General features: G+C 40.3%; 3 protein-coding genes across 6 annotated transcripts in view; 2 read left to right on the top strand and 1 right to left on the bottom strand.

Moving 5' to 3' along the window:
- The first annotated feature begins 5,100 nt into the window (after positions 1-5,100).
- On the top strand, positions 5,101-6,665 carry Mrpl2 (mitochondrial ribosomal protein L2). Its single transcript, XM_071778997.1, has 2 exons — positions 5,101-5,329; positions 5,986-6,665. Exons 1-2 carry the CDS (start codon positions 5,101-5,103, stop codon positions 6,663-6,665), a joined length of 909 nt encoding a protein of 302 aa, XP_071635098.1.
- The window catches only part of Osi24 (Protein), a 32,543-nt gene continuing 20,100 nt past the window's right edge, over positions 5,238-17,680 (top strand). For 2 of the 3 annotated variants that reach the window (XM_071777451.1, XM_071777454.1), the window contains exons 1-2: positions 5,238-5,329; positions 10,674-10,720. The gene's annotated coding sequence lies outside the window, so the exon portion shown is untranslated. Of the gene's footprint in view, positions 5,330-10,111; positions 10,199-10,673; positions 10,721-17,680 lie in introns of those variants that run through there. The other variant, XM_071777453.1, reaches the window with a different exon arrangement.
- Positions 6,737-13,672, bottom strand: Sfxn1-3 (Sideroflexin-1-3). Of its 2 annotated transcripts, XR_011731892.1 has the most exons (5): positions 12,974-13,672; positions 12,368-12,544; positions 11,574-11,962; positions 10,936-11,265; positions 6,737-7,508 (listed from the first exon to the last, which is right to left on the bottom strand). XR_011731892.1 is itself a non-coding variant. In XM_071777455.1 (4 exons), exons 1-4 carry the CDS (start codon positions 13,159-13,161, stop codon positions 11,021-11,023), a joined length of 999 nt encoding a protein of 332 aa, XP_071633556.1. In that variant the 5' UTR covers positions 13,162-13,672; the 3' UTR covers positions 10,477-11,020. The 2 variants fall into 2 exon arrangements, 1 of the variants encoding a protein (XP_071633556.1); XM_071777455.1 differs by lacking the exon at positions 6,737-7,508 and having other exon boundaries at positions 10,477-11,265.

Below are 17,680 nucleotides of genomic sequence, written 5' to 3' on the forward strand. Positions count from 1 at the left end.
ACTGGCGGTCGCGCAGGATCGCGGATCATAGGAGGACGAGGAGAAGGCGGCGAGGAGGAGAGGCGATGGAGAGCGAAGGGTTGGGGGTATATAACGCGACAATTGCCGGATGCGACCGTTCGTGCGAATTGCGCGCGGGGAACTTAGGTACCGTGTACGCGAATCTCCGCGAGAAGGATGCAAGTAGCGGGCAGGGGGCGGGGGAAGGAGGATGGAATGATGGGAGAACGAGCGGTGGTAGAAATGAGCGCGAGGAGGGCTCGAATGCGAACGAGGGTGAGGGGTTGTATAGATACGTCCCTGCGGCGGTGGTTTGTAATATTATGATAACCCTCCCTGCCTGCGCCTGGCTGCCTTCCTCTCTCCTACTCTCTCTCTCTCTCTCTCGCTCTCGCTCTCCCTCTCGTTTCCCTCCTGCGCGTATACCAGGCGGCCACCCTCTTTCAGCGGCCATGTTGCCGGGAAATATGATTATTGTTATTATTTGCACCCTCCTTCGGTCGTATCCTCCTGACTCCTCACCTCTTCGTAACAGTCCCGTCATCCTACCGGCGCGGCGTGGCTGCCTCCGTTCTCTCTTTCTCTCTTTCTCCATTCCCCCCTTTTCTCTTTTGCTCTTTATTCCTCTCGCGCAGCATCCCCGTAGTCGTGCCATCCTGCGTAATGCTTCGCAGCTCTCTCCTGTACTCCCCTTCTCGTCACGCGGATCTCTTTCCCTCTCCCACCGCCGACTCTCTCGATTCGCGTCATCCTGCGACTCCATTCTCCCGCCCCTCCCCCCGTCCTCCGTGTGTAGATCTCTCTCTGCTGCCGCTGGCCGACGAATTGAGAGGAAACGAACGAGAACAGGGCCGAAGCGCAACCGCCCGTCAACCGAGACCACTTTCCTCTCTCGTTCCTTTCGTCTTTCGTCTTTCGTGTATCCGCGTCATTCTCTCTGCCGTCCTTATTCCTGTTGTCCTCCCCTTTTCCTGCGGTCGCCCGGAAAACTTTACAATGCGAAATGCCATCCCTGCGTCGTACTTTTCGGCTCACTCTTTCTCTATCTGTCTTTTTACCTCCCTTCCTACTTTTCTCTCTTTATCTTCCTCGTGGTTGCGCGCGGGCCCAATTTTTTTCCGCTCTCCCACCCTTGTTCTCGTTTCCTCTTTCGCTCATTGCTCCTCCCCCGCAGCAGCTTTCCGCGCGCGGTTTATTCCAACTCGTCCCAGCGGAAACGTTTCATCGACCGCCATTCTCGGCTTTTTTCCTTCGGGCTTTTTCTCGCCTCCTCAAACTTTTTTCGCGTGTCTAATATCAGGGTTATTTTTCAGCCGGCGAAAATCCCGCGTGAAAATTACCGTGCGGTACGCATTAAATACCGCTGCTTGTGATCAATATAGGATAACTTGCGTGCCATTATCGCGAGACCGACCGTATTTAACAACGTTGCAGTTACACCTTGTTTAAGAATAAAAATTTTAAAGCACGATAATTGTATGCTATATTATGCTTTAGCACAACACGTCAAACCTTATTTCTCATTATATTATATATAAAAAATATTGTCTTATAACGTAGCAATTGCAACTTTTAACTCTTTAGAATAAAGTAGTATGTTAATTTTAAATAGCACGCGTCGCGAAAAGTGAGTGTGCTGCTCACCTTGCGAACAATACCGTGACTTTTCGTGATGCAGGCATGTACAAGTTAATTATCGCACTGTTGCAAAATAAATATACGAGCTTTAGCTTTAGCGCGAGTTACGTCAGAAGTATACAACACATTTGAATTTTAAACGCACATTTAGCGGTAAATGTAGCTGTCTAATTCTCATTGCGTTGTCCCATTTCATCTATTTACATTGCGCGTATGCGATTTTCATATTAAGCACATAAAGCACATGGAATCTGACACATTTAGTGTTAAATGTACGAGATAATGGAAGAGCTTAGAGCCATAATTTTCAGGAGAAATTAGTATGTTTGACAAGGATTGTTGCATACGTTTCCAAAGCGTGACCTTTCAATATCGCTTTGTAGTTTCTCATTGTGAAGAAGAGCTCGATAGTTTGTGTATCTAAATGAATAAAAGCGGTAGTCACTTTGAAGAGACGTATAGCTCTAATACACGTAATTCGTCGTAAACTCGTTTAATCGTGTTATTTGAGTCTCTCGCCGTAAACCGCGAGCGTAGGTATATAATAGTACGCGTTGAAGATAATAAGGTGCTCGGGAATAGTATGAAACAAAGGAAATGTTAGATGTGGTTGAAAATTAAGTGAAAATAAACCATAAAACAACAAAATAAAAAAGAGAATAGAGAAAGGAATGTGCGAGGAAATTTTGGCAATCTATTTCACTCACAAAAATTATTCAGAAAGAATTTCGAACTTGCTGATTAATGCGTGAACAACATAAATACAAGCATAATTTTCTTTAGAAAATCGTACGTTCTTTTAAATTTTAAGCGAATAGGGAATAATAGTACACCCTGAACAATTGCGGCTCTCGTATTCGTAATTCTCTGCAAATATGATTAATATTATTCGTGGTTGAGAAGTAGATAGGAAGCAGCGCTACGTTTCAAACAGATGTACCTCTGACATGTATAATTCGTAGAATAATAGAGACTGTGGGGCAATGTTGGAAAACGAAAGAAAAGAGATGAAAAAACTGTTGGAAGATAAGTATCGAGGAACAACATCGAGGGGAAAGTGCGAGAATAATGAAAAACGAAAAGATAGCGATTAAGATAAAGAAAGATTAAGAAGAAGACTCTGAAAACAAAGTATAATGGAGTTGTCGCGTTGGTCGTGATAGCGGTAACACATAAACACAATACGAGAGTGTTGGTTAGTTAACTGCCGCTTGTTTCGGGAGCCGCTCGATCGCTGTTAAATCTAGACGAATAGAGCGTATAGCGACGCGCTGCAGGGAGACATAGTTCCTAGTATGAGTAATTCTCTGTAAACTCGACTAATCGTGTTATTCGAGCCACCCGAGTCGGGGAGCGGGCACGCGTAGTTATGTAATGGTAGCGTTAAAGCGTTAATAAGGATCGCGGCGGTGCTTGAGAACAGAACGAAGAAACGAAGGAAATACGCGAGATGCGGGGTGCTAGGAAGGTGGTAGGAGGTAGGAAGGAGAGATGAACGGTGGAAAACGGTGAAGGATGAAAGGGAGCTCGGGGGAAGGAAGTGGGGGCGGTTGGTCTTTCGGTCGTGGTAGTCGCGGGAGTCGTGGTAATAAATGGGCAACACGAGCGCTTATAAGGGGTAGGTAATCTAAAGCTTTGGAGGCGGCGGCGCAGCGGGGGCTGTCGAGAGAAAGGGCGGGCGGGGGGGGGGGAGACGGAGAGGTAAGAGGGAGAGAGGAGAGAAGGAGAGAAGGAGAGAAGGAGGAAGAGGACGATGAAGAGGTAGGCTAAGCGGGAGGGCGGGAGAGAACGGAATGTGTAGGGTGAGAGGGTCTGGTTGGAGGAAAGCATAGCGGAGGAAGGAGTGGATAAGGGTGGTTACGGGCGAGGGTGTGAGATAAGGTATAAGGTGGGTAAGATGGCGGACAATTTGCCGCTCGACTACTCTTGCCCGCACCCCTCCCTGGACGATTCCAACCTCCACCTCCTCCGACCCCCCTTCCGGTCTATGTACCGGGTAATAGATGTTCCTCCTTCACGACCAACGCGGAGACGCTGAACGCGCGCGCAAAAGCGTACCCTATCCTCCTTTATCTCGCGGCCTCTTCCCTTGCTGTCGTCTTTCTCTCTCTCTCTCTCTCTCTCTCTCTCTCTCTCTCTCTGTAGCAAGACAAAGGGAGACAAGGGAACGAGGGCCCGGGGGAGGCAGGCGCATGAACGTGCGTGACGGTGAGAATTGCGCGTGCACGTAAGGCATGTATATATGTATACGTACACGACCGAGAGTTGCGGCCGCGTTTCACCTACACGGAAAACTGTCGCTCTGACGGAGTACAATCGTCGGTGGGTACGTAGGTATTTAAACGTTCTCCACACAGTCACCCGCCGCGTCGCGCCGTGCCGCGCCGCGCCGCACCGCTGTCGCGCTACCCGACTCTGCCACCTCCTCACTTTCACCCCTTCTTCCCGTCCGTCCCCTGAGCCCCGAACCGTTTCCGTCGGCGTCCCCTAGTCGGCAGACCGCACCAGCGTGCTCTCTCTTAGCATTCCATCCGCCATCTTCTCACTTAATAAAATAATTACCCCGGGCCAATTAAGCGTTCCCCTCTACGCCGTTCGCTCGTTCCTTTATGTGGGACCCCGTGCGCGTTCTCCATGGACGATGCGCGGCCTTTGCCGATATAATAATGCGGCACGTTATTTCAGCGTTTATTCGTTATCGCTCTGCGTGACCAAAATCTTAAGAGATGTCGACTAATTGGCACGTTATATCTATGCGCGTTCGCGCGACTAAACTTCAGCGTTATTATCGTCGCAGTTATAGACACGCTTTTTTGATCATGCGGTTTTGCGTCGATTTCGACGGTGCGACAAAAATTTTGATAAGATTAAATCGCGTATTGTGTGTAAGAATTACTAAATTTATTTAATAAAAGTCTGTGTAGTAAATTTTTGTAAAATATATGGATAGAGAGTTGTCTCTTTAGTTTTATAAATATTTTTGAAGATATATTAATTTTTCGCAAGTCATGATAAGTAAAAAAAAATAGAATTTTTTTCAAATCGGTTGCTTAATTTATATAATTAACATCTGTTCTTTCTCTCAAAAATGCAGTGTTGCCACATTCGGTTTAGCATGAATATGAAATACGAGTATATCAGTATAATATATGTATACGAAAATATAAAATACTATAATAATCTTTGTCCAAAAATTGTATCATAAAAATCTTAAACGATTATATTGCATCGTGCATTACGAAAATAAACTTTAAACCAGCGGTGAACTCTCTTGATCATTCTTGAAGCTTACAGCTAATACGCTTGATATTAAACAACATCAGCTAATATCTACTTTACTTTCCGACGGTGAGGCAAGATGCGAGATCTGTTGGAGCTACGACGAGAGCTGAATTCGAAAAGATGGCACCACTAGCTGAAATACCGAATGTATACATAACATGTGGTTCAATCTGATCCAAGATGTCTGCCGTGGCATTGACACGTCGCGTTTTCGGTCAACAAATATCTAATTTCGTCGGTTTAACGGTCTCGGTGTTGTCCCAGGCGCCAAGAAGGTACAAATGGAAACTCGTGAAGCTACCGGAACCGGGCACCGGCATAGCCTTCCGAAGAATTGTCCATTACAAGGACGAGTATACGGTGGAGCCTTTAGAAGTTACGAATCTAGCAGGCAGAGATCCTGTCACAGGTACGTGAGATAAAATCGTTATTCCAACGTTATCTTCCTTTTTAGATTGTATATACGTAGTATCTTACTTTTACTAGTAGTTTTTTTTACAAATTAATGAGAATGAAACTTATTCAACCGAACGCTGTACATGTGCGTGATATGTGCGTTGCCGACGGCAACTTGCCGTGTATATATAGATCGATTGTTACTCGTTAAAAGCAAGTAACCTCTGCTGATAGTGCTGAGTGCTGATATAAAATAGAAAACTACTGGAAGATAATGCAGATAACTAACGTATCGACTTAGATTAGGCACAAGCACACGTTATTTCGTTGAGGAAGGTTTTTTTTCTATTACGGGCATATCGATATGTGTACACATATTTATACAATATAATTTTTATATCGTATAGTATTACGTATCGTATAGATATAATTTGTTTTATAAGATTTATAAATAAAATAGTCATTCGTATGACAGATAATCGCAACGTTAGAAAAGACAATTTTTGTGAATTAAAGTTAATTCAATCTTCATCTAATATCGATACCTTTAATCGAGATAAATATTTCCTTCAAAAATATGTGACTTATGAATATTTTGTGCTGAAGCATCTTATTCAAAGTTAACTGTAACCGCTAGGAAAATAAATCGCTTTTGTGTTACTAAAACAGGTAGACTAGTAGCCAAGGGTATCGGGGGTGGCATAAAGCACAAGTTTCATTGGATCAAGTGGATCAGGGATGGACCGAAGGACCTTAATGAGCCGCCAAAGGAAGAGAAAGTCCTAGAGGTCTTTAAAGACGGTTGTAGAACGTCTTTTGTCGCGTTAGTCGGTACCGGTCGGGAACTCAAGTACATTTTAGCTACGGAGAACATGAAGCCGGGCGATATAATACGTACCCATCAGGGAATACCGCGTAATCCTGTGAGACCCTCGGAGGGAGACGCCTATCCTCTCGGTGCTTTACCCACGGGAACCCCTGTTCATTGCGTAGAGAAATATCCCGGACTGGGTGGGTTCCTCATCCACGGTGCCGGTACCGTCGGAACAATTATGAAGCGAGACGGCGATCGCGTGGTAGTACAAATGCCCAGTAAGAAACTTTTTAGCTTGCACGAGGCGTGCATGGCTACGGTTGGTCGACTATCGAATATCGAGCACGATTCCACGCCAATTGGTAGCGCGGGAAAAAATCGGGAATTGGGAAATCGACCGAGGAGCGGTCTCTGGCAACGCAAAACTGGTAGATTCGGCCGTAAAATCAAACCGCCTCCTCGCGTACAACGCGTTGGCGATGAAAAATCGGCACCTCCCAATGTTCTTGTTTTGAATAGTTGTCACAATGCTTAAGCTATCCCACGGATAAATTGCGGTTGTAGATATATGCAGTTAAGGTTTATAATAAACGCTCGTTTGAAACATTCAACTTTGAAGTGTTTTATTGTCTTCGTTACCCTTTCTCATTTGACAAGAAAGAACATTTAGAGATCTCTTAAGTTTTTTAAAATGTTCGTCATACGTACGCAGGCCGCAAAAGAAGAGATATGTATGTATTTGTTTGGACGTATATAATTAATAATAAGAGACTCGTTTCGTAAGCAGGGTGTCTACTGTCTACTATCTAGAAAAGCCTAAGAAATTTAAAAAATTCTCAGTAATTTGTTTTTGTCTGAAAAGATTAGGATATTTCACTGGAATTTAAAACTTTTTATATGAAGATTTGAACGAAAATACGAGGAAAATCAGGGAATTTTTAGTAAACTTTTTTTTCAGGATTTGAATAGACACCCTGATACGATAGTTTTTGTAAATCTCCATCTCACAACCATGAACGTCGATTATTTATGGATACATACTAATATATTATAATATATTAATTCATTTAATATACCTTTATATTATCTTTAATGTTTTAATTTTTTTGTAATAAATGGAAAATAATATTCAATAAAAATATTTCATGATTAAGAAATTTAGAACATTTTACCGCTACATTAAACATTGTAAATAAAAATTTTAACATCATGTTTAATAATTGTTAGACTGTTCGTGATTCTTTTATATCTCATTTTTCTTATCCTATATTTACGTTTTGTAATGTAATTTGATAAATCCATTTCGACATTGAAATAAGAAAATAACTTACCGGCCGATGCGCAACAGCGGAGTTATAACTTGTAACCCTGCGTTGATCTGTAACATAGAAATATTTTTACATTAAAGCGGGGTTAGATATCCAAGATAATCAACGCTTGAAATAAATAATTATATCGCACTGGCAACCGGCTGCGTACTTCCGTATTAATTCGTTCCGCGAGTAATTAATCCGCGAAAATCCGCGAATCGTATAAGTAATATTACGACCGTGCGAATAAGAGAGAGACGCGACGTTCGCGATGTAATATGCGGAAATCGGAGATCGAACTCCGAAATTGCGAAATTGCGCCGGAGTTAAACCTTGAACGGAGTTAAAAGCTGGCGCTAGACTCGAATGAGATGAATTTCATCTCTTTGATTTCGTGAAGAAAACCGCCCCGCTGGCGAATCGGCGCGAATGGCGAACCGTGAATCGCGCATAGTCTAGCGCCAGCTTATAAATGAGTATCACGTAATAGGTGAATCGAGTCGCGTTTGAGAAATTGAATCCGTTACAGGACTGACAAGATAGCAAAATAATAAACAAATAATTACTCACCCCACGGTTGCTCCGCTGTCGCCCGATGCCTCCCAGGCCCCCTCCTCCTCTCCTCGGTCCTCCTTCGTTGTCGCATCTCCGTTGGCGTGCACTCACTCACTCACTCACGACGTTCACGATTTTCACGAAAATCCACGATATCGTCGTTCATGATCGCGCGACACTTTCGACACTTTGCACGGCACTCCCGGTATTAATCTCGCGACGCGGCGCGTACTTAATTACACGACGACGGAAGAATTACGAACGGAGCTATATGACAATGCGATCCGCTTGACGCCCGTGACGCTTCACGTCCCGCAACCCGCAGGTAGACGCTAATATGGCGGAGAGAATTTCGTAAGTCGCGCGGCCAACTTCAACTCGTCAGGCGTAACTGTCCGAAACTGCCCGAACTGTCGCGAGGACGCTACGCTTGCTGCTTGTGACGCGATTTTGGTTAACCGCAATTAAATCAATGATTTATAAACACGATGCCTACCCTCCACGATATCCAAATATCACACGAGGTGTATCAAACGACGCGACGTTAACAAAGTCTGTGATTAAACACGTCGATGAGTTACTCGATTTATGACCTCGGCAGTCGGCAGACCAGCGCGATTTTGTCGCGCGCTACGTAATCGCGCTGCGCGATGGTCCATCGAGGCCATTAGGGTCCACTCGTATCTGTGTTCCGAAAACTTTATTCTGAGTTCATTCTAAAGCCGCGCGAGAGACGCGACGCGAGAGGCGAGTCAAGTTGACGGTTGAGAGAAGCGAGACCGCGATCACCCGAAGAAATATAATCGAAAGTCACTATTATCGAATGCGATATACCTCGGTAGTCGGTATCCGTATAAATTCCGCGAAGCATATTGTATTAAGGCTGGTTCTACAATTAATCGTATGTCGCGCAGCCGATGGTTCAATCGTCCAATGAGAGGATTTCTTTTTAGAAAACGAATTTTTCTCATTGGACCATCGGTTACGTTCCGACATTGATCGACTTTGACATACGATTGATCGTAGAAACGGCCTAAATTAGCATTCGATATATCACAGTTTTTTGTAATCTGAACAATCCGCCCTGAGAGACCATTCGTATATTATTCCGCGATGCGATCCGAGAGCAACGTCGAAACGGGCCGCGGGCTGCGGGCCCGCGGTAACATGGAGCAGTAGGGATAGAGCGGGATAGGCTGACTTGACTACGCACACGCAGGAACGCGCATCGTGTGTAATCACTCTACCCCCACTCTATCCCCACTACTCATGTTACCGCGGCGTTCGAGGCGCTCGCAGCCGGCGCGGCCGTGGCTCGTAACTCGTTGTGACGTCGTTGCTCCCGCGCTCCCGCTCCCGTATCGTATCGCGGAGTAAATACATGAATCGCCGGGTCGGATTGTTTAGATTGTGAAAAACTGTGATATATCGAGTGTACATTTAATGTGCTACGCGGAATTTATACGGATACCGAGATTCAATTACATTCTTTCGAATAATCGGTTTCGCTTTTCTCAACCGTGGACTTGACTCGCGTCTCGCGTCGTGTCGCACGGCTTCAGAATGAAGTTGCCGTCGTTTTTGGAACACAGATAAAGGATACGAGTGGCTCTTTAAAATCTAAATCGAGTAACTCCGCGACGTGTTTAATCACATAGTCTCTGTTAACGTCGCGTCGTTTAACCTCGTGTGATATTTGGATATCGTGGAGGATAGACATCGTGTTCATAAATCGATGATTTAATTGCGGTTAACTAAAATCGCTTTACAAGCGACAAGTGTAACGTCCTCGCGACAGTTGCTGCTGGCGAGTTGAAGTTGGCCGCGCGATTAATGAAATTCTCTTAATGGATTAATGAAATTCTCTCCGCCGCGCCGTGTCTACCTGCGGGGACTGCGAGACGTGAATAAGCGTCACGAGCGTCAAGTGAATCGTATTATCGTACAGTTTTGTTTGTAATTGTTCCGTCGCCGTGTAACAAGTACGTGCCGCGTCGCGAGATTAATACCGGTAGTGTCGAAAGTGTCAAAAGTATCGCGCGATCATGAGCGTCGATATCGTCGTCGATTTTCGTGAAAATCGTGAACGTCGTGAGTGAGTGAGTGAGTGAGTGCGCGCCGACAGAGATGCGACAACGAAGGAGGACCAAAGAGAGGAGGAGGGGGCCTGGGAGGCATCGGGCGACAGCGGAGCAACCGTGGGGTGAGTAATTATTTGTTTATTATTTTGCTATCCTGTCAGTCCTGTGGTGGATTCAGTTTCTCAAACGCGGCGCGACTTGATTATATTACGTGATACTCATTATTCGTTCGAGGTTTAACTCCGGCGCAATTTCGCAATTTCGGAGTTCGATCTCCGATCTCCGCATATTATTACGTCGCGAACGTCGCGTCTCTCTTATTGGCACGGTCGTAATATTACTTGCGCACGATTTGCGGATTTTCGCGGATTAATTATGCGAATTAGTTAATGTGGAAGTATGTAACTGCTTACGGCCGCGGCGCCGGCGGCCGCGATTGCTTCTTGCATTAGAATTTGGATGATATATCTATTAAATAAAATAATGTTTCAACAGTTTAACGGGCGCGATATAATTATTTATTTCAAGCGTTTCAAGCGTCGATTATATCTTGGATATCTAACCCTGCTTTAATGTAAAAATATTTCTCTGTTACAGATCAACGCAGGGTCACAACTTATAACTCCGCTGTTGCGCATCGGCCGGTAAGTTATTTTTATATTTTTATAATTTATAATCCCCTGCCGATTTTTTATTACACAAAGCTACGCGCACTCAGTGATAGCGATACTTGAATAGGACCGTGTCTCGTCTGTCTGCGCTAAGTACCAACAAGAACGAATCGCTTACGCAATCGTTGGAAGTCCGCGATAATAATATGTGCTTTCGAGTATTGTGTTTGGAAATGTCTCGTGTATACCTGAGTTTCAAGAATAGGCCATGTTCTCGGATCGGTAAAAATATGCGGGTAAAAATATGCCGCACGATGGTCTGCTCTATATCGTTTAAAGGCCCTTATTGTAGTACACAGTTTCCAGACCGGCATCGTGTGATCGTATTTGCTCTCGTATGTCGGGTTCCAGTTGATTTATCGAGATAGGAACGCGTTGGGCGAAAAGTGCGCAGCAAAGCGGCGTTGCGAAAGTGAGACACACTCCGCAAATTAAAACTTGAATTGGTCCAGCAGCCCATTTCGCATTACGCAATAGCTGCCTTCGATCTAGGTAATTCATTACTATCGGCGCCAATACTGCAACAATGAAATAAAATAAAATAAAACCATTTTTAAATATATCTTCATAAATGATCTTTACACCGAGCTTAATTGATTGTTTTAAAAGAGATGAAATTTATTTAGAACAAATTTAGAATTATTTAAATAGTTAATATAATAATAATATAGTTATTTATGCAACTTTTTCTTATGAATAGTATGCCGCATATAGTGATATGACTGCAGTAAAAAAAAACTTTATTTCATTAAAGTTAGCGTAATCGACTCTCAGTGTCAAATTCATTAAGAGACTTGATTAATGAAATAAGTGTAATGAAACCTACCCATGCTCGGAGAGGCCATAAGTATTCGCGATAACGTTACAGTCGCGATCGCCTGTTTAGCCGCCCGTTTACTGTGCCCGACTTTCGTGCCGTCCTCGGTTTGTAATTCAATACCATTTTGAAGTTCGGTGACCCTCATGAGAGGGATGTTCACACAATTAGCTGCGGCAACTGCCGCCAATGGCACTAATCGGCCTGCCAGTGGTGGTCCACGTTGAGCGAGACGGTTCAGGGTCAGCGCCGTTATCACCGCGCCTCCTGTAGCGCCGATGTAACTCTGCGCCAACGTTTCCGTTGGAATCGGACTCGAACCGCTACGGTTCGTGTAATTCACTATGGCGTTGAACGACTGATTGACCCATTGCCAGAAAATTACAGCCGGCGTTGATCTAAGAGATTTATAAATAATGCATCGCGATATAATCGCGGACTTCTAACAACTATTACGGAGAGAATAATCAGCAATCTTTTCAACGACTTCTTAAATGTCATCAATTTTCTAAACTGGTTTCTTGCAACGTTTCAATTATTCTAAACGTTTACTCGAGATTGAGAGATAATCGAGGAGATAATCGTGATAATTGAGAAATAATTTAAGTAATCTTTTTTTATTTACTTTTGTTCAAAATTTTGACCCCGTTTCGAAAAATGTAAAAGCCAATTATCGAAATATTACTGTAAGACTAATAATATTTAAGATATCTTATAAAGCATTGAAAGTCATAGTATTTGTGAGTGTTCTTATCGTTACGTTATCGTTAAGTTTTTGTGTGTCAACAATTTCAATTACGTACTTGTAAAATGTCATCATACAGCCGGTTATCATCATGTTCATGGGAACTTGCGCGCTCATACGCCCTATTAGCAGCATTTTCTCGCCAGTATCAGGGTGGTAGGCACTGTCGTATAGATATTTGCATCTCCATAATTCGTATTCAGTGATTCCTTGTTTTTCCAAGGCCTCGCCCTGTCTGCGACGACATCAAAGTTGTATAATTGTATACGGATTATTATTTCATACTTATACAAATAAATAAATAAAAATACACAGGTCACATTAACATACAAGTAGAAAAGATAATTTAGAAGAGATAAGGATTTAGAAAACGTAAAAAATATATAATAAAGATATTACGGCGTGTGTTAGACAATTGTTTGTTGCAATCTTTTCTTCGATAAAGTTAACGCGTGATAAGTAAATCAGTAGTAATCGGAAATTACTCCAACTCAAGACGTAAACAAATGTATAACAGAATGTGGTAACATTTATATACATATAATGCTAACACATACAACACATACCTCTTTATGTATGTATGATGGATATATAACGTCACCGTGTTGATTACGTATTCCAACTGAGAGAAAGGAAAAGAAATACTAATTATAGCGACGACTACCTGTATTTCGTGACGACATCACGCGCGTGCTCAAGCTGTTGACTCGTGGCGAAGACATTGAGCGGATTCGTTACTGTCAGGAAGTGCAATGCCCTTCCTCGGTAAGTGCTCTGATCCCAGTATGGTTTATCAATGTCTATCTCTTTCGGCGCGCTATCTTGTGCTCCGATTTCCTTTCTTCCCGACATTTCTTGGGATGTCCCTTCTAACGACCTTCAGTCCTGTACCTTCTCTTCTTCACCACGTTCACGTGCTCTTCCCCACTTCACCGTCACAACGACGTGACAGCGAATCGTCGTCGCCTTTTCGTTGCACCTACACACCTGCTGGGAGTCTGTCAGCCTTTAGAGAAACGGCATACGTGATGTAGCTCACGACCGTTCACAAGACAGGCTGATCACCCAGCTCCCAGCCGACTGACTCGCTCCAGAGTCCAGCCACTGATTCTCCTCTCTCTCTCTCTACCACGCTCCGCTTCCACACGCACAGCGCCGTTTTGTCCTCCTCTCCCCTTCCCTTTTTCGATCCATCGACTATATCGTTGGTGGCTTTGCCTTTGCCGACTCTCATCGATAAGGCTTGGTGCGTGCGCACAAACCGTCCCAGCAGTATCTGCGTTTGGCGGATTTACCACGAGATGGTGGCACACAGAAAGATTCTTCGTGTAAAATGATGAAAATTTATCAATAATAACTGAAGATATTAATATTGGTTAATTAGTAAGCGATATTTACACAGGTCAAGTTCACGACTTAGTATCTTATTATTTAACCGTAATTGCCAATTCTCGAATAGCTATAATAGAAATATTTATTAGTGGTCCATAATATTCATTGATTATGAAAAGAGAATGCAAGCAAAATAATGTATGTCTAATATTTCTGATTTACAAATATAACGCTTATAAGTTGGCAAGCATTTATATATAATAAAATGTTAACTTTTTTATAATGAAAATATAATTTCTCTACATTTTGGATAGAATTTATTTATATGAACTTATAATTTTATTACATACCACATGCGCATACATCTATCGATATTTTTTATAAATATTATTACAAGATTATAACATTTTTATTTTCTCAAGTGGGTATCGCACAGATGAATGAGCATTGTTATAGTGTGATTAAATTTTCTATTCGATGTGCTTAAATTTTTAAATTGCGCATCTGATTGCCAAATGAGTTTTTATGGGACAGAAGACTCACTTTTAAGGTGATAATATCGCTATAAGTGACCTTACTAATTCGCATAGTTGTGATAATAAAGAAACTTTTTACTGCTGGGCATTTTTTTACAATAATAGGATCACGTTTCTATCAAATATATGAATATTTTGTACGTTATAAGACTATATTAACGTTCCTTTCTTCTAATTTAATCGGCCATATAACATATAAATGATTAATAAAATCAACTTCATAACGTTTTATAAGTGCGTAGCATAATAATAATAATAATAATGGTATATAATAATTCGTTTAATAAGAATAATTTTTCTTTTTTTATGAGTATCTTTTATAAGCATTTTACATCAGAGCATCTTACATCTGGCGCATAATCTTTTAATGATTATAAAAGATAGTGATTATCTAATTATATAATAATTATATAAGATTGATGACATCTAATCTAAATGAAACTTATATCAATAACTTGACAAATAACACATTATAAATGAGAGCTCAAAACAAATTTGCTTTTCTTTCTATTCACTTTTTAAAATTATCAGAGTTTTTAAAAAGATATGTTTGTATGTAAAAATCTATATATAATGTTAATATGATATTCTGTTTTATTTGCTTTCTCTTTTCATAATAAATGAATATTATGGACCAGTAATAAATATTTCTATTATACACTGAGAAAAAATGTTCTGGATTTTAGTTAATATTAATTTATACATACAACTGTGACTTTATTTATTAAAATAAAGAAAAATTTTCTTTTTATTAGTATATTTTTTTCTCAGTGAATATACACATATACTAATAAAAAGGAAAATTTTCTTCATTTTAGTAAATAGAGTCACAGTTGTATGCGAACTAATATTTACTAAAATTCAGAACATTTTTTTTTAGTGTAGTTATTCGAGAATTAAACACTATACTATATATGTAAATATCTGACACCAATTTAGAAACCAATATTTTGCATTGAAGAACAAGAAGGAAGAATCTATGTCGAATCTGATTAACAATAAAATGAATAAAGCATAGAAAGATCAAATGTACAATGTGTTGTAATCTTTTAAATTATATAGAATTATATCCCACTATTATACAAATTTGGTGTTGATACGATAGAGCTACGTTTCTTCAGTTATTAGCAAGAGTACTGTGTCAATCGCCGAGGTCAAACGCTAAATTATATATGACTTTATATTATTATTTGTTTGGCATAATTTTGACGCTATACGTTTCAGCGAATACGCGATCATTCACCGAGCTTTCTAAAACCACTTATTAAGTATTATATGACTTGATATAATTTTAATGGCGCAATTTAAGTTTATTATCCTTCTGTCTTTAGTTTAATTATTTGATATGTTTATCGATTTCTGTTTGTTTTAATTTAGAATATCCCGGAACTATCTGCGCGCAACTGTGGCACAATAATTGTGAGCCAATATAAATTTTAGTCAAGCATGCTATATGTATTGATTAAACTGGGATTTTTTGTTGAAATTTTTGGTACAATGCAGTAACAATGCAGTTTTTAACGTTGATACTTTATTAGCGTCATCTCATAATAGCGTCATCTCGTAATTAAAAAATAACTCATTTCTGTACAAAAAAATAGGTCAGATGATTGCGTGCGATGTTTTATTTTTTAGTGAATCGATTTCTGCGAAATAGACTGTGCCGCTAAACCATATAATCCTATCAGCGCTAATTAAATGCGGTGACCGCAATCAAATCGCAATTTCAATGGCCGAAATGCCAAAAAAACTTCTCACAAAATCAATGCGTTTTATATTTGAAATAAAAAATACATATATAAGTTTTACAATTTATATTTAAATTATCGATATTGTTAATGCAAACCAGAATAATTTTTATGTAATTTTTATGATCAATTTTAATTGAAGTGTCCATGTGTGAAATACACGTATCAAAGCATGTCATCTAATCGTGCCTAACCCGCATTCCAGACTAGAAGACGAATCTACTATATTTCCTCATAAGAAAATATAATTTAATGTCTGCAGGGCTCTAATTAATCCGATGTATGTATGCCACATGCCTCTTCACTGTGGAATAGAATGCAAAACCACTGTGCACCAATATTTTATGAGGAGCATAAATATTAATAAAATATACATCCCCGATTAGATGGTTGTGTGCCAACGTATCTGAGAGAATAAATAATCAATTTGTCATAAAATTACCCTACATGCTTAATTTATTATATTCTATAGTGATTTGTTACAGCAGAATTTATTCTTGCGCCATTAACAAGAAACCCAGGAAAATACTTGCCGAAAGAAATAATATTGATGTATTAATGCAATAACTGACCGGGTGATAATTTGCAAAACGTTTAGTTAGCACCGAGTAAATTGTCTTCAGATACAACTATTCCACTAATGCTTATTTTCTCTTTGTGTCACGTTTAATACCAGGATGATAATAACAGAAATGTACTACTAGCCTACTTACATGTTTGAGTATGGAACCGGGACTGAAAATGAAAGGTGCGAAGAGGGAACGGAAATATGAAAGAATGGGTGAAAGAAATATATAGAATGGAAGATTGTGGAAGATTGCAGAAGTACATAGTCATTGAAGTACATATATTGTCAAGATGTATTTATTTGTAGACGCATGCACGTCACGCTATTCTCAATCTTCAGATAAGTATCTCATCTCATGCGAAACGTAACAGATTTTCCTACGTGTACAGTCTATTGAAGATTCAACATTGCGTTGAAATACTACTGATGAGAATATTTTCAACACATTGTATACAGATATCTGTATAATCAAAGTCACAATACTGTTAAAATTTTGTAGCATATAGTACTTTTCAATTGGTCTTAACTTTCGGTAAATTGTATTAAGGCATGGCATAAGAGCATACTACATATGAAAATAATTATTATTTATAACATAAAACATTATAATAATTATAATATAGTATACCTGAAAAAAATGTGAATTATTTATATAAACTAGTATGAAAGATTAATTTTTATTTTGTCTCTTTCGATTTCTATTTTTATTTTCTTTTATTTTTGTACTAATAATCACGTTTAGATTATTGACATCAATATCTGTCTGACTTCTCATATTATTACTTTATCTGTTGTCGAGGATAATTGTTATTTTCTATGTGATCGTTGACAGCGGTTTGCTCCATTTGATGATGTATGATCTTAGAATGATAATATCAAACAGAGTACAATAATACGTAATATCCTTCTCTTTCCAATCAAATATAGCTTTATCGCTTTATCGTATACAGCTTTGAATGTGCAATTTTATTGGTAATTAAACTAGGTGTGGTACTATGTGGTGCTCTATATCTATGTTCCCTGTTAGAAATTCAATAGCTTAGACTTGAAAAAAAAGTTATTACGATGATTATTTCTCTTTCCACTACAACAATCATTCCACTATGTTATATTTACGGTTTTAGTTGCCTCATCTTAAATACTATGAACATCGATACACGCAGCGAACATGAATTTCGCGCTCTTTA

The sequence above is a fragment of the Temnothorax longispinosus genome, chromosome 5 (genome assembly GCF_030848805.1).
Source record: "Temnothorax longispinosus isolate EJ_2023e chromosome 5, Tlon_JGU_v1, whole genome shotgun sequence".
In the NCBI taxonomy this organism is placed as follows: Eukaryota; Metazoa; Arthropoda; class Insecta; order Hymenoptera; family Formicidae; genus Temnothorax; species Temnothorax longispinosus.

Bases quoted from the DNA above. Each gene is read 5' to 3' on its own strand.
- Mrpl2 (XM_071778997.1), top strand. From the start codon at position 5,101: ATGTCTGCCGTGGCATTGACACGTCGCGTTTTCGGTCAACAAATATCT. The intron at 5,330-5,985 runs GTACGTGAGATA...TTACTAAAACAG, and splicing joins AGGCAGAGATCCTGTCACAG to GTAGACTAGTAGCCAAGGGT.
- Sfxn1-3 (XM_071777455.1), bottom strand. From the start codon at position 13,161: ATGTCGGGAAGAAAGGAAATCGGAGCACAAGATAGCGCGCCGAAAGAG. The intron at 12,545-12,973 runs GTAGTCGTCGCT...ATGTCGTCGCAG, and splicing joins GATGTCGTCACGAAATACAG to ACAGGGCGAGGCCTTGGAAA. The intron at 11,963-12,367 runs GTACGTAATTGA...TAAATCTCTTAG, and splicing joins TGTATGATGACATTTTACAA to ATCAACGCCGGCTGTAATTT.